Here is a 20,251-nt window from a genome sequence, read left to right as displayed (position 1 = left end):
GGTCCTTCTGACTGCTGAGGTTGAAGGTATCACACCTACAGTACACATAATAGTGCACAGCCTACGCTCACATAGTGATTTTCTATTTTGAAGATAAATTCATACACTGCGGGTACGTATCATGCTGATGCCATTTTGAAAATGGTTGAATGTGACCTAACAGTGCATGGCCAGAAAATCACCTTTCTTGTTGACAAAAGGGTGGGTTATTTCCAACTCCTTACTTTTAAAAAATAGATATAAAAACCTTATTTTGAGAAAAAAATAAAACAGTGATTCTGAGTTTGAGTTTTATAAAATTTCTTGTCACAACTTGGCTGAGGCTTTGATGTAAATGCTTATTGAGTCTGGCTGTTTTGGGCACTTTCAAAAGGTTCAAGTGAAGGATGCACACGCTGCTCCAGCTGACCACGCACTGCACGACTTCAAACCAGGAGACTGCCTGGTGGTTAGCAACCTGCTGAGGAAGCAAACAATGGAGCGGCCTATTCCAGGTGTCTCTAATGGCACACACAGTGGTGACAGTGCAAAAAGGGAAACGTGGGTGCATGCAAGTTGTTGTCAATGTATTCCATTAGCAAGGGTGGATGAAGTAAAATCGCTTTGCTCCACTAAACACCAGGTTTGGGAGGAAAATATCACATCAGCCTTGTTGTTTCAGCGGTGAATGTTAAATGGACTGGTTCTTATATAGCGCTTTACATAACTTGCCTCATTTTCCAATTAACATAACCACTTTCATCTATGCTCTAAGTGCTTTCTATCTAATATTCACACACCTTAATACTCCAATAAATACATCGGAGAGCAACTTCGGGCTATTATCTTGGCCAAAGATATTTTGCATGCAGACTGGGATTGAACCACTAACCTTCTGATTAGGAGGTGACCTGCTCTATTAACCCAGAAAGGAGTGCTGATCCTCATACTCCAAGTTCCAGCCACTAGACACCTCTAGGGCAATACTGCAGTAAGGTGCGATGGACTAAAGGTGCCAGTATACCAGCCATAATGGTTGCTTTGCTCACCACTGCAACCTTGTCAGTTACTTGTATGTATATCCGTCATTAAGGTGCAGGAAGCCACTGCAGTGTTCTCCTGTATGATAGATATCACCACTTAGATAATATGGCCAAATAAGCCCTGATATAGGAGAAGTGTGAAGAATGCAAACCAAACTAGGCCTGAATTAAACCTTTTTGTTGTTTTGGTCTGATGATTGTGTGACAAATGTGATATACTGGTGTCAGATTGGATGGATGAACAAAAATAAGAAATGTAATGGAAATGTTTGAGCTTCTGGTACTTTTCTGAATCAAGCTGGCCTTAATAAATTAAAGACAGTCAGTTTGTGTGCACCTGGATTTCTAGATTTTCGCAACAGCAAAAGGACAGCAGCCGTAAACTAACATAGACTCTGAACTCCGGCACAAGTTCATGTCTATGTCTTGAGGCAACATTAGAAATGTAAATTTTTATCCTGCGTCTCTAAAACTCCACACTTGTGTCTACAATATCCTATTATTTAAACCCACCAGGTTCACACTTGCATATTTAAACGCACATACTCACGAGCAGACGTACTATTATAGACAGAATCTGTCAGCTGAGGATAAGTTCACTGGGAGCTGCATTTCCTCAGAAAACTCACTGACTCTCTCTCAGTCAGCGGTCAATATTTTCCACTCAATATTTCCCTGAATGTTTTAAAGAACTCAAGCATGAAAAGGTCTCAGGATTGTTGTGGGTCCATGCAAACCTTTAAGTGAAATACAATTTCAAAAGCAGAGACAAAAAAGAAAAAGGAAGCATCTGTGACAGTAAATAAAGATGATGTTTATTCATTTTTGCAAAGAATCTCAGCTCATGCAAGGATACAGCTCTTGTAAACAAAATCACTTGAAAATATGTTATAAATGTGCACACATTTCTTATTTTCTTGGTGTCAAAATCTGGAATGTAAAATATGCAAAAGTCATATTACAGATGTTCCGTAAATAGCCATCACCTAAAACGTCCCCTCTCTTGTTTCCCACATTAGCCTATTGCCTGGCCACACTGCATTAAGAGCCACACTTGTTCAAAGCCAGAAATCCATGTATTGTGTGAGTGCATGACCACTCAGGTCAGATCACAAAGCATCAAAGTGGCCACTGTGGGGCTTAGATTCTTCTCCAACACAATCATGGACAGTTCCAGTCGAGCATTTGCACACAGAATCAGGCCCGGCAAAGACTTCAAAGTACAAAGAGATGGTTTTTTTTTTAAGACATTTGTGAGATATGTACAACAACATTAAGACAAAGATACAAACAACAGTAACAGGTTTTTGTCCTTGTGGTAGCACAATGTGGAACATCTAACCTGGAAACAAAACTTATGAGTGTCAGAATTTAAACATCCCTGTAACTTGCAGTGAAGCCAGAGGTGGATGCACTTGGTACTGTGCTGCTCTCAGTTTCTCAGTTAAGCTGTTGAACATTGTGAGAGTCAGGGCTACAGAATGGAGCTAGAGCGTAAGCAGTATGAAGACAGACATCAGCCCGACTGCTCAAAACACCTCAACTGCCTCCTTTCTACTTGGAGCAGTGCACCCTCTCAAATGATTGAGCTCCTCATCCCAACTAACTTATTAATCTCCATTCATGAATACATTACAGAGGCACATTCATTCCCAAACTGGAGCTGGACATCCTCCACCTTTTCCAGCTGAGAACCATTGCATCCATCTTTGAAGGTGCCAATATTTATCCCAGCCAATTTGCAATCAGCTGCAAACTGTTGAAACAATATAATACATGAAATGTTAAAACTGAGAAATCTGTTTTTTGTTTTGTTTTTTTAAATTACAAGCTCCTTTTAAATTTGATACCAGCAATGAATTATAAATAAGCTGAGAAAGGGCCATGTTTGTTACTAGGTTGCATTACCTCTTCTTCTTTGATCAGTGCACAGTTTATGGGAGCTGGCATGGCTAGTAGCTGTATATGTAAATTTTACTTCATAGAAATTCCAAATAATCCAAAACTCTTGTTAAAAAAAAAATCATTGTTTGATTTAAAACCCACTGTGATAGTGTACAGAGGCAAAACTACAAGAAGTACTCATGGACATAAAGTGCTTTTAAAAAAGGTTCTCAGTTTCAACATTTGATGCTGTTTTTGCGCTCTTCTACATTTTGTTTTTAATTTCCATTTCACACTGTGTGCAAAGGTTTCAGATGATTTGTGTACTCAAACATACAGTGAATCATGGAAACTATGGATGGTGCACCTCCCAACTCCACAAAAATGTTTTGTTATAATGATCCCTGCAGGAACAAGTGGACCCAAATTATGGCAGAAATATACTCCTATGAACAAATATATTCAGCTTCCAGTTAGAACTGACTGAGTTTGGCCTTCTGCGTTAGTGATACCATGCTCTACATTTCTGTACCCCTAAACATCATGACAAGTGAGAAAAATCCAGTTACCTTTCTTAACTGTAGCAGTACTTCCAGCTATAGAAACTGCCTGAGATTTAACGACAGTTGTTTGCTCAATGTCCAGTAAAAAGCAGTAACTTCTAATCTTTATTTAACTCCATCTTAAAACCCCTAATGTGTAATTTTTCAGATTGTAGACTCCTAGTGGTCAGCCCTGCTCACTTTATAAAGCTTAATTTAATCATCAGTCAGTTAATTGACTGATTCATTTGATGCCTCATACAGCAATCAGCCACTGCATTGAAACCACTACTGGGTGAAGTGAACGACACTGACCATCATGTTATGAAGAAATGTTGGATTTCTGGCATCATTACTGTAATAGACCAAACACATGAGAGGTGCTCAAAGTACTTCTCCAATCTGAAACCCGTTGAACACCGCCAACTCCCAGATGCCACAGGTCTTTCCTGGAGCTCCTCCTGAGCTCTTCTGTGTCACTTTGGTGGCACAGGCAGAAGTGACACAATATTGGGAAAATGGTTTTAATGTTATGGCTAATTGGTGCATGATAAACATGGCTGTGGCAAGTTGTGCAGGCATTTGAAGTGGAAATGTGGAAACACAAAATTTAGCCTAGGGTGTGGCAGCGCAGTGTGCTGTAACTATACACTGACAAACATGACAAACCAACTACTAGTTCAAATCATGGTAGTGCAAATCTGGTGGATGTATGTATGCATGTAACTTTAAGTCTGCTGAAACATTACGGATCAAGCTGCATGACACTTATACCCATCATCCATGCTAACATGGCTAAAAACACACTAGTTGACCCATATCGCACCAGTTTCCACCAGGATAATCTCATTCTTCAGCAGTGTTTTATCATCAGACGATTAAAAGGGGGAAGAAAAAAAAAAGGACGTGAGTGAATTTCGCCGCTTCATCATGTTCTTCCAGTTAGTTTAACCCATGTGTCTGGAATGTGGAGTTGTAGATTAAACATAAGAGGGAGGGGGTAGTCGGCTGAGCAAAAAGACACCAGACGATTTAGCAGGAAACAAAGATGGATGAGAGTAAGGAAGGCGGAGGTAGAAATGACAGGGATGGGAGAGAGCTATGAATAGACAAGCGAGTAGCAGAGATGATCGTAATGAGGCTGCCTTTTCAGAAGAATGTAGTCCCTCCTTCCTCGTGCCTTTCTTGCATTTTATGACTCTGGCTAAGTTTTTTGTGTTTTTCTCACAAAAATAGAAGAGCCAGCATAGAAGAGGCCCTCTATATAATATTTGACTAAGCGTGTCAGTAGATTTAAAAATATAGATATACAATATCATGCTGCAAATATTCCAGATCCCATTACAAACATTTAATAGATTGTTTTTTTGTTTGTTTTTTTCTGAAACAGGCACAGTAGTGTTATTCTGGGTAGGAATGCTAGAAAACATCAAAAGACAACAAAAAAGAAACGCGAGAGCTTGCTCTGACACGCTGCAGCCATGTGGTGGTGCTGTGCTGACAGGCGCCGTGCAAGAAAGAAAAACGCATTTTAATCTGAAGATGAAAACTCAAATAATCAAATCTGTTTAAAATAAATTTTTGTGCATTATAAAAATCAAAAAGAAATTAGGCAAGGAAAACGAGCACCCTCTGCTTTACACAAAGTCAGTAGTACTGGGAGCATCCCTGAGGAGTTCAAGGAACGCCAGAGTGATTGGAAAAGAGCCAGAGCAGCAGAGTTGTGAGTCCAGCGCAGTAGTTTGAAGTAAGGCCTCGGGTTTTTTTTCTTTTTGTATTGGCAAAAGTTTAAAAAAAAAAAAAAAAGAAAGAAAAGAGAGCGAGAGGAACATATACATCTGTAACTTACACCTAGCTTGAAAAAAATCTTATGTGCAAAATGTAAATCTTACAAATATGGAGAGTGAGTTTGTTTGTTTTTGTAGATCACTGAACAAGGATTGTGCTTGAGGTGGGTGGATTTCTCCACCCTCTCTCCCTCCATTTGACCATCCATACATCGCTGCCCTCCTGCTCTCCTGTTGATCGACGGGCAGGCCAGCAGCTGACCCCGAGGACTGCCGTTGATTAGATCAAGGAGTTTCACGTCGAGTGGATGGTTCGCTTTAGCTTCTCGATCTCCATCTGTGAAGAAAAAATAAACTTCTTACAGTTGGTGTGTAGGGTGGGGATGCATGGAGCTACACTGTGTCCAATGAAGTAGCTGTTTGGCTATGCAGAGAGAGGAACAACGGAACAACACTGTGCACACCTCTCCAACGAGGCCAAAAACATGTTATCAAGGCTACAAATGTAGCACAATGTTTGTACTGTTGGAGAAAGAGGCAGTAAAAAAAAAAATCCTCAAAAGAAAGTGTAAATTATAAAACACAGATTTATATGCAGGGTCATCTGATTTCAAATTGGTTCAATTCCACAGCCGTTTACCAGGAACACTCCTTACTGTTAGAGCAGATTTGTAACTTTCACAATGATTTCTCCCATTTTATGGCTCATGCTCTGCAGGACATGCCGCGAATGAGCCGATGCCAGAGACCTCCAGAGGTCACGCAGAGTGCAGGTATTCAAAATAACTTCAAATTAAGTGATTGGTCATAATGTTTTGCCCCATATCACACTGAAAAGGCGCTGCAGCCATATTCGATTTGCCAGAGTAGATTGAGCTTGTGAGTCAGTTATTGTCATTATCCCTCTGTGAGGTACAGTGGCATCCTGCTGTGGGGCTTTTCCACTGGTGGGGATTAGGAGAATTGAATGACAATGAAAGCACAAGCCGGAGGAAAACCTGAGCGGCACGGCCAACGTCTTTGACGAGGATGAGGAAGCTGAGGTGGAAGCTGAAGTTAACTGCAGGGGGGCTTAAACTAATCTGCAGTTATGTTTCTCTGTATGCGAGTCTGACCCTGCGTGGGGCTCTCTGCGGGGGACCCCTCCTCCTGTGATCCAATTTATATTGGTGCCCTGTTGAAGACAGAAAGGTCGGCCGGGCAGAGTGGACCAACCTTCAATCTCTCAGTTTAACATGAGCAGCACATGGACGCTGAATGTGTTCTCAACAGTCAGGGAGTGTAGTTAGCCTAGAGGCGTATCCTCGGTCATCAGTTTTCTTTCTTTAATTTTAAGTGAATGATTTAAATATTCATTCTTGACGTTCTGCACAGAACTTGATTTTTAAGAAAGAAAAAAAAGGATCCATCAGGTAGCTGCTCACCTGGTGAAACATCAGCCTGAAATTTATAACGAAACCAGCTAACAGAAAAACCCTCTCTACTAATGTCTCTCTCACAGACATCATGCTCAGAGAGCCTGTCTGTTTAAGGCAGAATTCCTGACAGGATCGGGGAAAAACCCAGAATTCCTGTGGTGTTTAATCCCACATATTGTGGAATTAAACACCACAGATGTTATACTACAGTTCTCTTTTCACCTCCAAAACCCTGGATCCCACAGTTCCTACGATGCAACTTAAACATGTTCGCTGAATAACCGCCCTGTTTTAACGATAAACATTGTCCATTGTAGGTGCTTTTTGTCATTAGCACAGGAAAAAAAAAAGGCCCAAATAATGCTGATCCATCCCAAACTCCTTTACTTTCATTATCTGAAGCTCAAACTGGAGCTGAGAAGAATCATAAACACAACTCTGAATAATCTGATCTTAGAGTTAGCAAACACATTGCACAACACTCATGCTTTTATGAGCTGATGGGACAACTCAGGACAGACAGTAACCGTTATGTGTATAGCTGGTGCAGTGTGTCCCTTAAGGGCTTAATGTGTTATTAAACAGTTACATTTCTTTACATGTGTAAAGGGAAAAAACCGAAGGCTTCATGTGTGCATGATGCTGTGGGGATGAAATCTTTAAAACTCGTAAATGCAGCCAGTTTTTTTTTATTTTTTTATTATTGTTTTGATTTTCATTAACGTGTGAGTGTTGACCAGGAAGGAAGAGGAAATAATCTGCTGCTGGTAATAAACTAAGGACACTTAACACATGCCAACGCATAGACTGCGAAATGAAACAATGCTGTTTTTGCACTTTCAACCCTGAGGCAGTATGTGCTTTGAGCAAAAATATTCAATTGGTACTGATGTCAGCAGATGAGAAGAGTTTAATGAAGACGGACGGACTGGAGTGCTTTGGTGTTTTGCTGTCAGCAGGTCTTGACATTAATGAACAATGACTAATTATTGCATGCATTCATGTGTTCACTCATTATTTAGTGGATGTAATAAGTTACATTTAGACGGTCCCAGCTGTGATCACATAGAACTTCTATTACTGAGTCAGTAGAAAGTCACTAGTGTACAGAGCTGGATGCTGTTCACGTGTGCACAAAAAGCATCAATATTTGTCTAAACTAATGGGTCTAATGAATGTGGACAGCTCAGCCTGTGTTTCAGTTGCGAGCTATACTACCTGCAGGGACACACGCTTTTGCCTTTCGTCATCCAGCTCTCCTCGAAGCTCAGTGATCTCTTTCCTGGAAATAAACGAACAGAGATGTGCAACCTTAGCATGTGGCTACCTTAGCAGCGAATATCATAAATATCTAAACACTTTCTTCCTTTAAACACACCTCAGAACCAGTTTCAGTGCCTCAAATGAACTTTGAGTTAATGTCGTCAGAATCCAAAAGACACATATTATAATACTTATTATAAAAAGCCAGGATGGTTTTAAAGAGAATGATGGTTGGAAAATGCTTGAGGCGATAAATCAGCTCGACAGAAACGGTAGCTATTGCTAATTCAGAGATACAGGAGTACGCATTACCATTTCAGTGGTATTGGGTTTGGCAGTGGCGTAATAATTTGATGTAAATCATATATTTATGTATGTTTTATTTATAATAATGTTTTATTATTTTATAAGGTCAGAACCTTGAAGAACAATTTTAGCTTTCCATTCCTGTCCTGCCCTCAAACCTTATCAGGCTCATGTGTCCTTACATTTGCTGGGACTTGAGCAGTTCCACCGTGAGCTGCAGCTCCTTCATCTGGCTCCTCAGCTCCTCCAGCTGGGAGCTCGACTCCTCATGCTCCACCTTCGCCTTGCTGCCCAGAGAGGCTCCGAAGTCTCCAAAGTCAGGCTTGTGGAATGACGGTGACAATAAGGTGTTTGTGGAAGGCTATTAAGACATGAGAGGAGAAAAATGTAAGACAAGAATTTTCTGCAATAATTCTTTTTTGTGTGTCTGTTTTGACCTCCAATCTAAAACTAAATTTAATTGGATGTTTTTATCTTGTCATTATAATACCTGCACCCTCAGGGAAAAGTATCTGTGATGCAAATTTAATGGTGAGGCTCTCAAATTAAATCCACTGTGACAGCAGAGCAGATGAGGAATTTAAATCCAATGCTACAGTGTAGGAAGAAAAACACGGGGCTGATTTACACAATGTGTTTTCCAGTGAAGGGGGATATTCAGTCTTTATCACCCCATCGCACTTCGTGTCTTCGTGTAGGTAAACAACACTGACTTAAAGCAAAATAACAAAGTGCTGTTTTTTGTAGCTACTTGTATTCAGTGAGCGTTTTCAGAAAAAGTGATGTAATGCTAAAAGGATTGTGTGACATGCCAAACTTTCCCTAAAAAGCCAACTTGGGGATAACTTTAGCTTTTAATTAGACAAATCTGAAAGCAGAGGACTTGAAAGGAACCAAACAGATGGAAGTCTCAAGATGAACAAACAGACTGTAGGTAATGTGTCAGGAAATAATCGGAGTATGTGAACTGTAAATGTGTGATGGTGAGAAATAGGAGTAGCAGGGGCTGAGCAACAGCTTGTTTGACACGGGTGTGACAACTTCCACTATGGTGGTTTATTCTGACCATACAATCAAGACATTGTTTTTACTGTTACACTTAAAAGAATCTGTATGTAGCTATGTACTCCAGATGTGCTGATGTGAGGCATGCATTGGGTATTGGTCAGATACTGAGCCACAAAAGCTGGACTGGGTATTGGTGACGACAAGCCGATCCACGGTCCAATCACAAACAGCTTCAACTCGTTTTTTTCCCCCCAAAGTTTTTTATCTAACTGCAAACTGTGGTCAAAGTGAGCCAACATGACTGAAAAGGGCCAACAACAATGATGTTCCACTTCCTTTTGATTGTGCACTTGATTGCTTTCACTCTCATGCTCGGTCAGAGACCTTATTTGAGAAGCTAGAAGCAATAATAACACATAGTAATACACTGTGACTGAATATCATTCACTTCAGCTCTTTACTGCCAGCTGCACATCTGTGTGCAAACAGGAAAAGTGAAAAACATTAAATTTATTTTACTGTATTTATTCTGGGCCTGTTTTCATTTATCACTTCACTAACACTAACAAAGTACACAAAGCTGTGAGGATTCCTGACACATTCAATTCTCTTACTCACAGTGAGAGGTGCAGATTATTAATTCAACACTGGCATCAGTAATGGAGCAAGACCAGAGTGGAGTTCCAAGTTATCAACTAATGTTTGCAACCTTGATTGTGAAGCAGCATCTATGAACTAAGAAACCAAATACCACAAACATGACTGAGAGGTCCATTTGGTATGAAGGTTTATAGGATGCATCGAAAAACACCTTTTTGTACCAGGCTGAAAGAGCCGTGTTATGGTTTTGCATGTCAGCATTAACCATGTGATGTTGGCTTATCTGCTAGTTTGGATGTGTGACATTCATGGTGACAACATAGTGAATAAAAGGCTAGTCACCAAAGCCTACAGAGTGGTCACCACCAGTTCCTAGGGAAAAATATATAGAAAGCTCCTTATGATTGCTTTGGACCCTAGAATCTTGTTGCAGCTGTGGTTTGATTAGACGTCTTTGATTTGTCCATAAACATTATCCACCTGCTCTCTGAGGTATAGGGAAACTGAAAAGTGTGACACAAACCAAGAACGGAGACAGTCTGCCTTAAAAAATGAAACAGCTAAAGAAAGAAAAAGACAATCCCTTTTCATTTCATTTTTGGTGCAGCATCTTCTCTGCAACTGATTTACTCAGCAACCTCAAACTACTGCCAATGAGATGGCGACGACTTGCTTCCCTAACAACCAGCAGTTGCATCGCATCCAATATGGCGGACAACTTTTGACCAATGTCCACAATGTCACATTAGAAGCCTCAATGTGGACTGGAGTACCATGCTGACTTGATTTCAACATAAGCAGGCAGTGTGCTATACTGTTTAGTTCCTACCAGATTCACACAACACAAACCATCACTGCTGTGCTACCATCAGCAACGCCGCTGGCAACAGCTGCCATCACTTCCACAGGTTTATACCCAAAGATCTGCTAAGACCATTCATTATTTGCTTCATTTCATGAGGCAGTTATGTCACTAAGCGGGCACCTGTAACTAAACTAAAGGTTTCCTCTAAACAGACATGAAATTAAATTACCTTTCTGGTTTCTGTTAGCTTTGGTTTGGCATCTTCTTCATCAATCTTAAAGGTTTTCTCCACACTCACTTCCTTGTTGGGCTGTAATGGAAACTGTGGAATCATGTTGGGATAAAATGTGCTGCTCGTGACAGGGAAAACAGGGAAAACAGGAAAAGCTGCAGAGTCCTGAAACGATTGCATCTGTCAATGACAGTTAACAGCTACACTATTAGCTCTAGTGTCATGGTAGGATTTGCAAGGAGTCTGCAGGTATAAAGAAGTTAGATTTTTAAAAGAAAAGACGCCAAACCTATGATACAAATGTACACCCGAAATCAAAATAAACTGATATAAAGACCTTGATGGCAATTTAATGATAACAGTATTTGGTTGCATTCAAGAATGTGGTCCAAATGTGGGAAAAGCCAAACACCTGCTATCTACAGCAGTTTGCTTTGTAAGGCACCAGCTTTGAGCAAAAACAAGGACTGCTGTTCTAAAGCCATTTGTCTTTGTTTTCATGAAATCTCTTTAACTATCAGGTGAAGGCTTGTATACTAAAGTTGTCAGAGAAAAGAAGAGATTTCTTCTGTCACATAAATAATACGTAGGAACAAATATAGAGACCAACTTGCAGAAACTATATTACCAGACGTCAGCCTAACTTTTAACATGAGATGGTAAGAATGATGATAGTAAGAGAGACAGCTCCTCATAATAACAATCAAAAGAAAAAAGGTCAGTGTCAACTTAAAGGGAGCGGGGGATTGTTAGCGCTAGAGCACATCCTCACCAATTGTCCTCCGCCAAACTGCGTGGGCAGCCTCCTTCCAGTCATCTTTGGTCGGTTGGTCGTGAGGTGAGAGAGCTTCTCCGAGGTAGACGACAAGTCATCAAAACTCATCAGATCTGTTGAAGCCAGATGAGAGAGAAAGAGGCGAGAGAAATAATAGAATTATTTTTTAGCAAAACATTTCAGCTATGATTAAACCCAACATCCACAAGCGAACTGACACTTTCAATAATTTCCTTTGATTCACTTTGAATGCACTGTAACTGCTCACAAACAGTTTGGCTTTTGGTTTATTTTCTGCCTCATTAACAACATTAATACACACACAGAAGCAGGAAATCAGCCAAACACAGGCACAAGGGTAAACAAACAACTAAAATATAAAAAGAATATATAAAAACTAGTGCTGTCAATAGATTAAAAAATTTAATTTTAATTAATCTCACAATTTTCTGGAATTAATCGCGATTAATCGTAATACTTGATCAATAGCCTGGACTTTATATTTAAGCTTGTAACTGACATTTATGCAATATAATGAAGTAAATTCAGAATAAACACAAATAATGTATGCTTATATTCAGATAATTTGAATAGTTTTCTTCAATCTTTTAAAGGTTTTCTGATGTGACGTACAACTTTTTAAAAAACCTATATACTAATAGGTAAGTATACACTTTTATATAATATATATAAGAGCTGTCAAACAATTAAAATGTTTAATCAGATTCATCACAGGGTTACTGTGGATTAATTTTGATTAATCACGATTAAATATAATTTATTTTTATTCTATATTAACCACAATTCATTTTGCTTTAGCAAACAGACTCGAGAAAAAAGGGAAAATATACGCAATTAACATGTTTACTGAACATCTTGAACATTCATGTTAACAAAAAACTCTGTAAACGTTTATCCACCCTCTCTCTGTTACTCTTGGGGAGGCACTTCAAGTCCTTGAAACGAGGAACCAAAGCTATGTAAAGCGCGTTCTCAACGATATTAATAGGTCTGCAGTTTGTTGCAGTCCACTTGGCAATTACGTCAGTCAATAATTCCGAGGTAGACTCACTGAGTCCCTGATGTTCCGTGAATGGTTTGTCGCAAGCTCGGTGACGCGTTAGCCAAAGTCCTAGCAGCATCCCCGACTAACGCATGCTTTGCGTCAATGTGACATTTTAAGCTGGAAGTGCTTCGGTGAAAAGAAAATTCCTTCTTGCACAATGTGCATAATACTTTGTCGGTCGACTGTTCTGTCTTGTTATTTTTGGAATACTCAAATTTCCCATCAGAGGGCCAATGTGTGTTTATCATCTTCCAAACTGAGTTGATTGGTTCAGCTACCCATCACTACCAGATCAACTGTCCATTTGCGCATGTGAGAAAGTAACTCTACTTGGACAAACAGCCCGAAATGCGTTGACAGAAGCATTTCAGGGATTTAGAGTCAGTCTACACTCCAGATGTGTTAATTGCGTTAAAAATTGTAATTGCGTTGACCGTGATAGCAAATTAATGTGCGTTAACGCATTCATTTTGACAGCACTAATAAAAACAGTAAAAAATTTCTTCTTTAAACACTTAAATCTACTGACACAAGGGGCAGCTTTCATATTTTTGGATGATGAAGTAACTCCTGTTTGATCCTCCTGTCTGGCCCCTGGAGAAACACGTGGGGTGCTTGACACAATATTGACCTTAAAACAGAGGAACCGTGAGGGAAGCTGAAAGGTCTCAGAGAAAGGACTCCTGAAATAGATTTAATAGAGCAGACCTGAATGGCTTTCACTCAGGGGTACTGTTTGCTACAGCTGAGGTGCTAAAAGTCGACAAGTCTCCAGAAGCCAGTCTGTCACGCACACCCATGAAACATGAAAGTTCAATCTCAGCTGCAATTCAAGCCAGCAGTTTACCGCTGAGTAGGTGCAAAGTGCTGTTACACAGTACTCACTGTTTTTCACCGTTCACTTTAAATGCAGCAATAACTCCATTCTTCCTGGCCTGTAGTTCATTGTGTTGTATGTAAACAACCTCATGTCAAGTTAACATACACGTGCAGTTAAAAATGGATATCAGGCTTTTACTGATAAAACTGCTTGTAAGATCATTGTTTGTGTTGTGTTCTTTTTTTTTTTTGTTTCCAGATCTGCTTAGCTGCAGTCACTAAACGACCTGAAGAATTGTTTTTAGATTAAAAGCCTCTGATTAGATCAAAGCTACTTTCAGCTGCTGCTTTGCTACAAGGGGGTCACCACAGTGGGTAGCTGTGCATGTTTGATCTAGCAGTTTTACGCTGGATGTCCTTCCTGCTACTACTCCACAGAACGTTTGCGCCTCTGGCTGAAAGTGAATCAGCAACCTTTTCCTTGCCAAGTGAATGTCTAACCCATGTGACACAAGAAATATACAGGTATTTATGAGTTCTTACTAAAACGCTAGGACAACCCAGTCTAAAAATAAGCTTATTTTGTTCTGACAGCAAGTCGTGGATTACTTGTTTAAGCTCTCCCCAACATTGCTAAGATCAGCTGATTGTTGCAAGGCATCCTCTGGCGGATTCACTATGGAATATCAACACAGAGAATGTGACTGAAGGGTGTTTCTTCAGTCTCATCTTTTTTCTTTTTTTACATTTTTATGGGTTGGCCAATATATTGGCAAATAGCTCATAAAGGTAATATATAGCCTGGAAAAAGCAAGCAAAACAGAAAACCTTTATGACTGGCCTCCTAGCATTCAAGTCTTATACAGACTAACAAGCTTAAGCTAATTAGGTACACATGCCATACATGAGAAAATTATCATCTATAGTTACAATTTTGCACTATACTAACAAATCAGAAATGAACTGAAATTAAATTATTATTTTTCTTTGGTTTAATAAATGGTGTTGGTATTTTGGTGACACTTTTTTGGTGCTCTTCACGAATTAGTCGTGATTTTCTGACCAAAAATTTAAAATCTGTGTTCAGAGGGGCGTGGTTATGGCGCTGAACTAGGCACACGTATTTTTGTGAGCTCCTGGCGATATTTTAGTAAGTTCCTGAAAACTGTCCTTTAACTGCGTCAACAGTGATAACTATTGCTTGTAACGAGTTATTATCGTGTATCCGCGACATTATGCCGGCTAAGAAAGCACAAAATAAATCTAAGGCACACTCTTCTCTGAGTGAGGAAGACGACATCTCTGATGCTAGCAGTCAAGCTAACTCTGCAGGTGATGCTAGCCCTGGGAGTCTCCTGGACGTGAGTACTGGAATGGCCCATAACATGGATGTTATTCAAATACTCGACGGAATCAGAAATGACTTTTCCACAAAACTTGATGTGGTCCTGTCAGCGATCCAAGATGTTAAAAGAGATGTGCAGGACTTTTCGGTGCGCATGGATGGGGCAGAGATGCGCATTAGCAGCGTGGAGGACGCCGTTAACTCAGAGAAAGGCAAGATAGATGCGCTAGTTAAACAAGTGGCTCTCCTCACGAACAAACTCGAGGACCTCGAAAATCGCTCTCGTCGTTCCAAACTACGACTAGTTAATGTGCCGGAGAAAATAGAAGGACATGACGCGGTGGCTTTCCTAGAGAAGTGGCTCCCCGAAGCGCTGGGACCAGCAACATTCCCGAGACAACCTCTCATCGAAAGAGCTCACCGGTTGCCCGGCCGGACGCAACCCAACCGACCACCCTCACCGAGAGTCCTCATCATGAAGTTTTTAAACTTCCAAGACAAGGTTCGGGTGATATGGGCGGCTATGGCCAAAGGGAAAGTTATCTGCGGGGGTCAAGAGGTCATGTTCTTCCCGGATCTTTCTACAGATCTCCACCGACGGAGGAGGGGCTTCGACCGGGTGAAACAGCAGCTCAGGGCGATGAACGTACGTTACGGATTAATTTACCCGGCGAAGCTACGAGTGTCATCTGGTGGACATACGCATGTCTTTGAGACCCCAGCAGATGCGGAAAAGTTCATCCGAGGTTTGCAGAATACAGAGGACTAGCAGAATATCTGATGGGGACTGCCGAATCCTTCACTATCTGCCCATAACAACTGTAGTTTGAAATTGTTGGATTTAATGGTCAATATCGCTCATCCTTACTGTTGAATTTTTTGGGGAGAGTATTTTTCTTTTTTGTATTTACTTTGGTTTACCGTTCCTTCGTTCTCCTCAGTTGTATTGGGCATTTTATTTATCCCTTATAGATAACTAGCCACGCCCACTCGTTGATTGGGCTTTCATTTGTGTCTTGGAGTACTGGTTGTTCGACATACAGTCGGCTCTCCGGGATGAGAGTTATGCTACAAGAAAGTTTGTAATGATCATTGTATACATACTTGTTCATGTAGGATATACATTTTCGTCAGGAGACGCAATTGTCCAGGTGGTTTGGTTTTGTTTGACCATGTCAGCTCGGTTTGGTCTAGCTGCTCCCTTGTTTACATTGGATCAGCTTGTGCACTTAACTGCACCCCAAGGTCAGGGGGAGGGCGGGGTAGGGCGAGGGGCTGTCCGGTTCAGGTTGACAGCTAAGGGGGTTCATTTATGGCAGATTTTGTGTTATTTCTTTGTGTTTTTGTATTTTTCACAACGTGTTGCTTTTTACTGGTTTACTCCCAGCACAACAGTTAGAGATACTGAAAGGTTTACCAACAACCAAATGAAGATACTATGTTGCACAATCTGTTGTATTAATAAGAATAGATGACTTCATATAAGACTTTTAAATTTACTTCTTGGAATGTGAGAGGAATGGTAAAAGTGGTTAAACTAAAACAGGTTATTACCAGGCTTAAACAACTTGAGTCATCAATAGCGTTTATCCAAGAGACCCATTTACTCAGAGAGGATCTGGTGAAAGTACGTAGGAGATGGCCAGGCAAAGTGCTAGCATCCTGTTGCCCTTCGCACGCGAGAGGGGTTATGGTGTTAATTCATAATTCAGTGCCTTTCCAAGTAAATAACACTATTTATGATAAAGCTGGCAGATTTTTGGTGGTTCAAGGAACTCTCTTGAAAGAGAATTTCAATTTAGTTAATGTTTATGGCCCTAATGATGATAACCCTTTATTTTTTGAGAATTTATTACTATTGATAGCTACCCTTCCTGGTAGGATAATATTGGCAGGTGACTTAAATTGTACTCTGGACCCGAAGCTTGACCGCTCATCAGGGATAGACACTTCACACTCTCAAACAAGAAAAAAAATACAACAATATTTGAAAGATCTGAACCTCTGATCCATGGAGAATTCAAAACCCCAATAAAAGGGAATTCTCATGCTATTCAGCAGTATTTAAATCCCACTCCCGAATAGATTATTTTTTAATTTCCTCATCTTTGCTACCCAATATAACTAAGTGTATATATGACAGCATTGTGTTGTCAGATCATGCCCCAACATCACTATTTTATGAGGTAGAACAAGTGAATAGCCGCTCAAACAAGTGGCGCTTGCACCCTAAATGGATACATGATTCTGACTTTATGAAATTTGTAGGAGAACACATTGATCTCTACTTCTCAATTAATACAATTCAAACAACAGCAGCCGTTAGGTGGGAAGCTTTTAAGGCATATATTAGTGGACAAATGATAAGTTTCACCAGTTCTAAATTTAACAAATTCAAACAGACAATGAACGAATTAGACAATAAAATTAGAGAATTAGAGAGAGAAGTTAACATAGATGATTCAACACAGAAAAAACAGGAGTTATTGACCCTTAAAGCTAAATACGAGGAGCTGTCTATGCTGAAGATGGTTTAATAAGATTGAAACAGACGTTTTATGATCAGGGTGAAAAGCCGGGTAGACTACTAGCTTGGCAGATAAAGAAACTTGAATCTGACAGAGCCATTAATATAATTAGGAACGATCAAGGGGAATTATCCACAGATCCCACAGAAATTAATAACACCTTTGTCTCGTATTATAAAACCCTATATAAATCTGACAGCCCACTGGACCTGGTAAGCCAAAATGCTTTCTTGGATAGATTGATCTTTCCCTGTATTTCTGAGGATGTGAAAAATGAATTGGAGAGAGAAATAAATTTCAATGACGTTTCTGATGCAATTACGAACATGAGAGGTGGTAAGGCTTCGGGTCCTGATGGGCTTCCGATAGATATTTACAAGCTATTTAAAGCAAAATTAATTCCCCCATTATTAGATGTTTATTTGGAATCCTATGAAACAGGTCGCCTCCCTGCTACATTTCGTAGTGCCCTGATCACTCTCATTCTAAAACCGAGCAAAGCGCCAGCCGAAAGCGGTTCTTACAGACCCATATCGCTGTTAAATTCTGACTCCAAAATCATAGCTAAGGCTTTGGCTATGAGGCTGGAGAGGGCTCTTCCAGTCATTATACACGGAGATCAAAATGGTTTCGTTCAAAATCGCCAGGGGTTCCACAATGTGAGGAGAGTTCTCAATATAATCCACGAATGTGAAGAGTTACCTGATACTGCAATACTATCACTCGACGCGGAGAAGGCGTTCGATCGAGTTGAATGGCCCTATCTAATTGAGGTGCTTAAGCGTTTTGGATTTGGTGATCACTTCCGCCGATGGATTGAAATTTTACTTGCTGATTCGGATGCAATGGTATCTACCAATAATCTCATCTCTAGTCCTTTTGAGCTATCTCGAGGCACCAGGCAAGGGTCTCCGATTTCACCTGTGCTTTTTGTACTAGCCATGGAACCTTTAGCGATAGCAATTAGATCACATCCCTCGATCCATGGTATTAAAATCGGGGAGATGCTACACAAAATTGCAATGTACGCTGACGATACTGTTGTGTTTCTATCACACCTTGCAGAATCAATACCATCTCTCCTGAAGCTATTCGATCAATTTAGCAGTTTCTCTGGGTTCAAAGTGAACGAAGAAAAATCATCCATTATGTTTTTAAATATGAACGAGAGGTTGAAACCAGTTGTATCCCACCCATTTGTGAATGCCGCAGAGGGATTTAAATATTTAGGCATCAGAGTAACACCAACGATAAGCAATCTTAGTTCAGCCAATTATGAGCCCCTGGTGGTAGGGTTGTCGGATGAGATCACTAGATTAATATCATTGCCTCTTTCTTTAGTGGGAAGAATAAACATAGTAAAGATGACTATATTACCTAAATTCCTATATATCTTTCAGTCAATTCCGCTGGCCCCTCCTCCTTTTTTTTCCAAGATCAGAAAGCTTCTTTCTAATTTCATCTGGAACAATAGGAAGCCAAGACTCAGACTCTCCCTCTTGTATTTACCATATATGATAGGGGAGGACTACAGTTTCCAAATTTAAAATGGTACTATTGGGCTGCTCAGCTGAGGACCACTATGTTTTGGTTTTCAAACGATATTTCCCTTCCCTGGTTAGCAACTGAAAGAATGTCCTCAAAGGGTCTGTCGTTAAATAGCTATTTATACTCAGCACCCTTTAAAACTTTAAAGAAAATTACTACTAATCCCTTTGTAAAAAACACTGTTGTTGTTTGGCATGAAGTACAAAAAATGTTGAATGACTCTCCTGGGTTGTCCTGTTTCTCCCCAATTTGGGGTAATGAACTCTTTGCCCCGGCTAAGAATGACATGGGCTTTAAAGCTTGGCTGAACAAGGGCATTGCGAAACTACAGGACGTATATGAGGAATATTCTCTAATGTCATTCAGTGAATTATGGGCAAAGTTTGATTTACCGCAGAAACACTTTAAGTATCTGCAACTTAGAAGTTTTATTCTGGCACACTTAAACAATTCAGTGCACCAACCCCCACTCTCCATCCTAGAAACTCATGTTACAAAAAACTGTTTTGGTAAAAGACTGGTGTCCCAGTTTTATAGCCTTTTAGTTGAAAACCATAAGGATAACTCTGATAGTAAAAGACGGGAGTGGATTAGTGACTTACATGAAGATATTTCATATACTGAATGGGGTAAAATATGTTCAAAAACACACACTCAAACCATTAACACTCGTTTGAGAAAGATACAATTTAATTGGATAATGCGAACATACATATCCCCTGTACAATTAAATAAATTTGATCCTAATATAATTGATCTATGCTATAAGTGTAATAGGCATCAGGGTACACTATATCACTGCCTGTGGAAATGTGAAGAGATCCAAAAATTTTGAAGCTCTGTGTTAAAATATATCTCTCAGATCACAACTTCTCCTGTACCGCTTTGCCCTAAGTTATGCATTTTAGGCTTGTATCCAGATGACTGTACTCTGTCTTGTGAGGAAAGAAAAATGGTCGATATTGTTTGCTACAGGCCAAACGCTGTATCGCCTTATGCTGGAAGAATGTTGGTTGCCCCTCTTTTAACCACTGGTTAAATAACTTAACACCGAGTTTAGCTCTTGAGAAACTGAACTATATTGTTAGAAAGAAGGCTTCTGAATTGTACAACATCTGGAAGATATTTTTGGATCTACTGAGGAGTGGGGATGTGGGGGGGTGAGTGAATAAGCCAACTAGATAATGAATAATGTCTGACTTGCTGTTGGGAATATACTATGTAACCTATATTATGATTTATTTATTTATTTATTTTTAATTGTATTTATTTGTATGGTTTAATTTAATTTATTTAACTATGC

At 40.0% G+C, this 20,251-nt stretch overlaps 1 protein-coding gene across 3 annotated transcripts in view; it reads right to left on the bottom strand.

Moving 5' to 3' along the window:
• Window positions 1-1,815: 1,815 nt before the first annotated feature.
• The window catches only part of cd2ap (CD2-associated protein), a 109,226-nt gene continuing 90,790 nt past the window's right edge, over window positions 1,816-20,251 (bottom strand). For 2 of the 3 annotated variants that reach the window (XM_026143288.1, XM_026143290.1), the window contains 5 exons: window positions 11,640-11,755; window positions 10,865-10,957; window positions 8,405-8,583; window positions 7,872-7,935; window positions 1,816-5,572 (listed from right to left, as the gene is read on the bottom strand). In XM_026143288.1, coding sequence (XP_025999073.1) covers window positions 5,531-5,572; window positions 7,872-7,935; window positions 8,405-8,583; window positions 10,865-10,957; window positions 11,640-11,755 — 494 coding nt within the window. In that variant the 3' untranslated portion in view covers window positions 1,816-5,530. The remainder of the gene's footprint in view (window positions 5,573-7,871; window positions 7,936-8,404; window positions 8,584-10,864; window positions 10,958-11,639; window positions 11,756-20,251) is intronic. The other variant, XM_026143289.1, reaches the window with a different exon arrangement.

This window comes from Astatotilapia calliptera, chromosome 15 (genome assembly GCF_900246225.1).
Source record: "Astatotilapia calliptera chromosome 15, fAstCal1.2, whole genome shotgun sequence".
In the NCBI taxonomy this organism is placed as follows: Eukaryota; Metazoa; Chordata; class Actinopteri; order Cichliformes; family Cichlidae; genus Astatotilapia; species Astatotilapia calliptera.
This window is presented reverse-complemented; position numbering and strand designations above follow the sequence as displayed.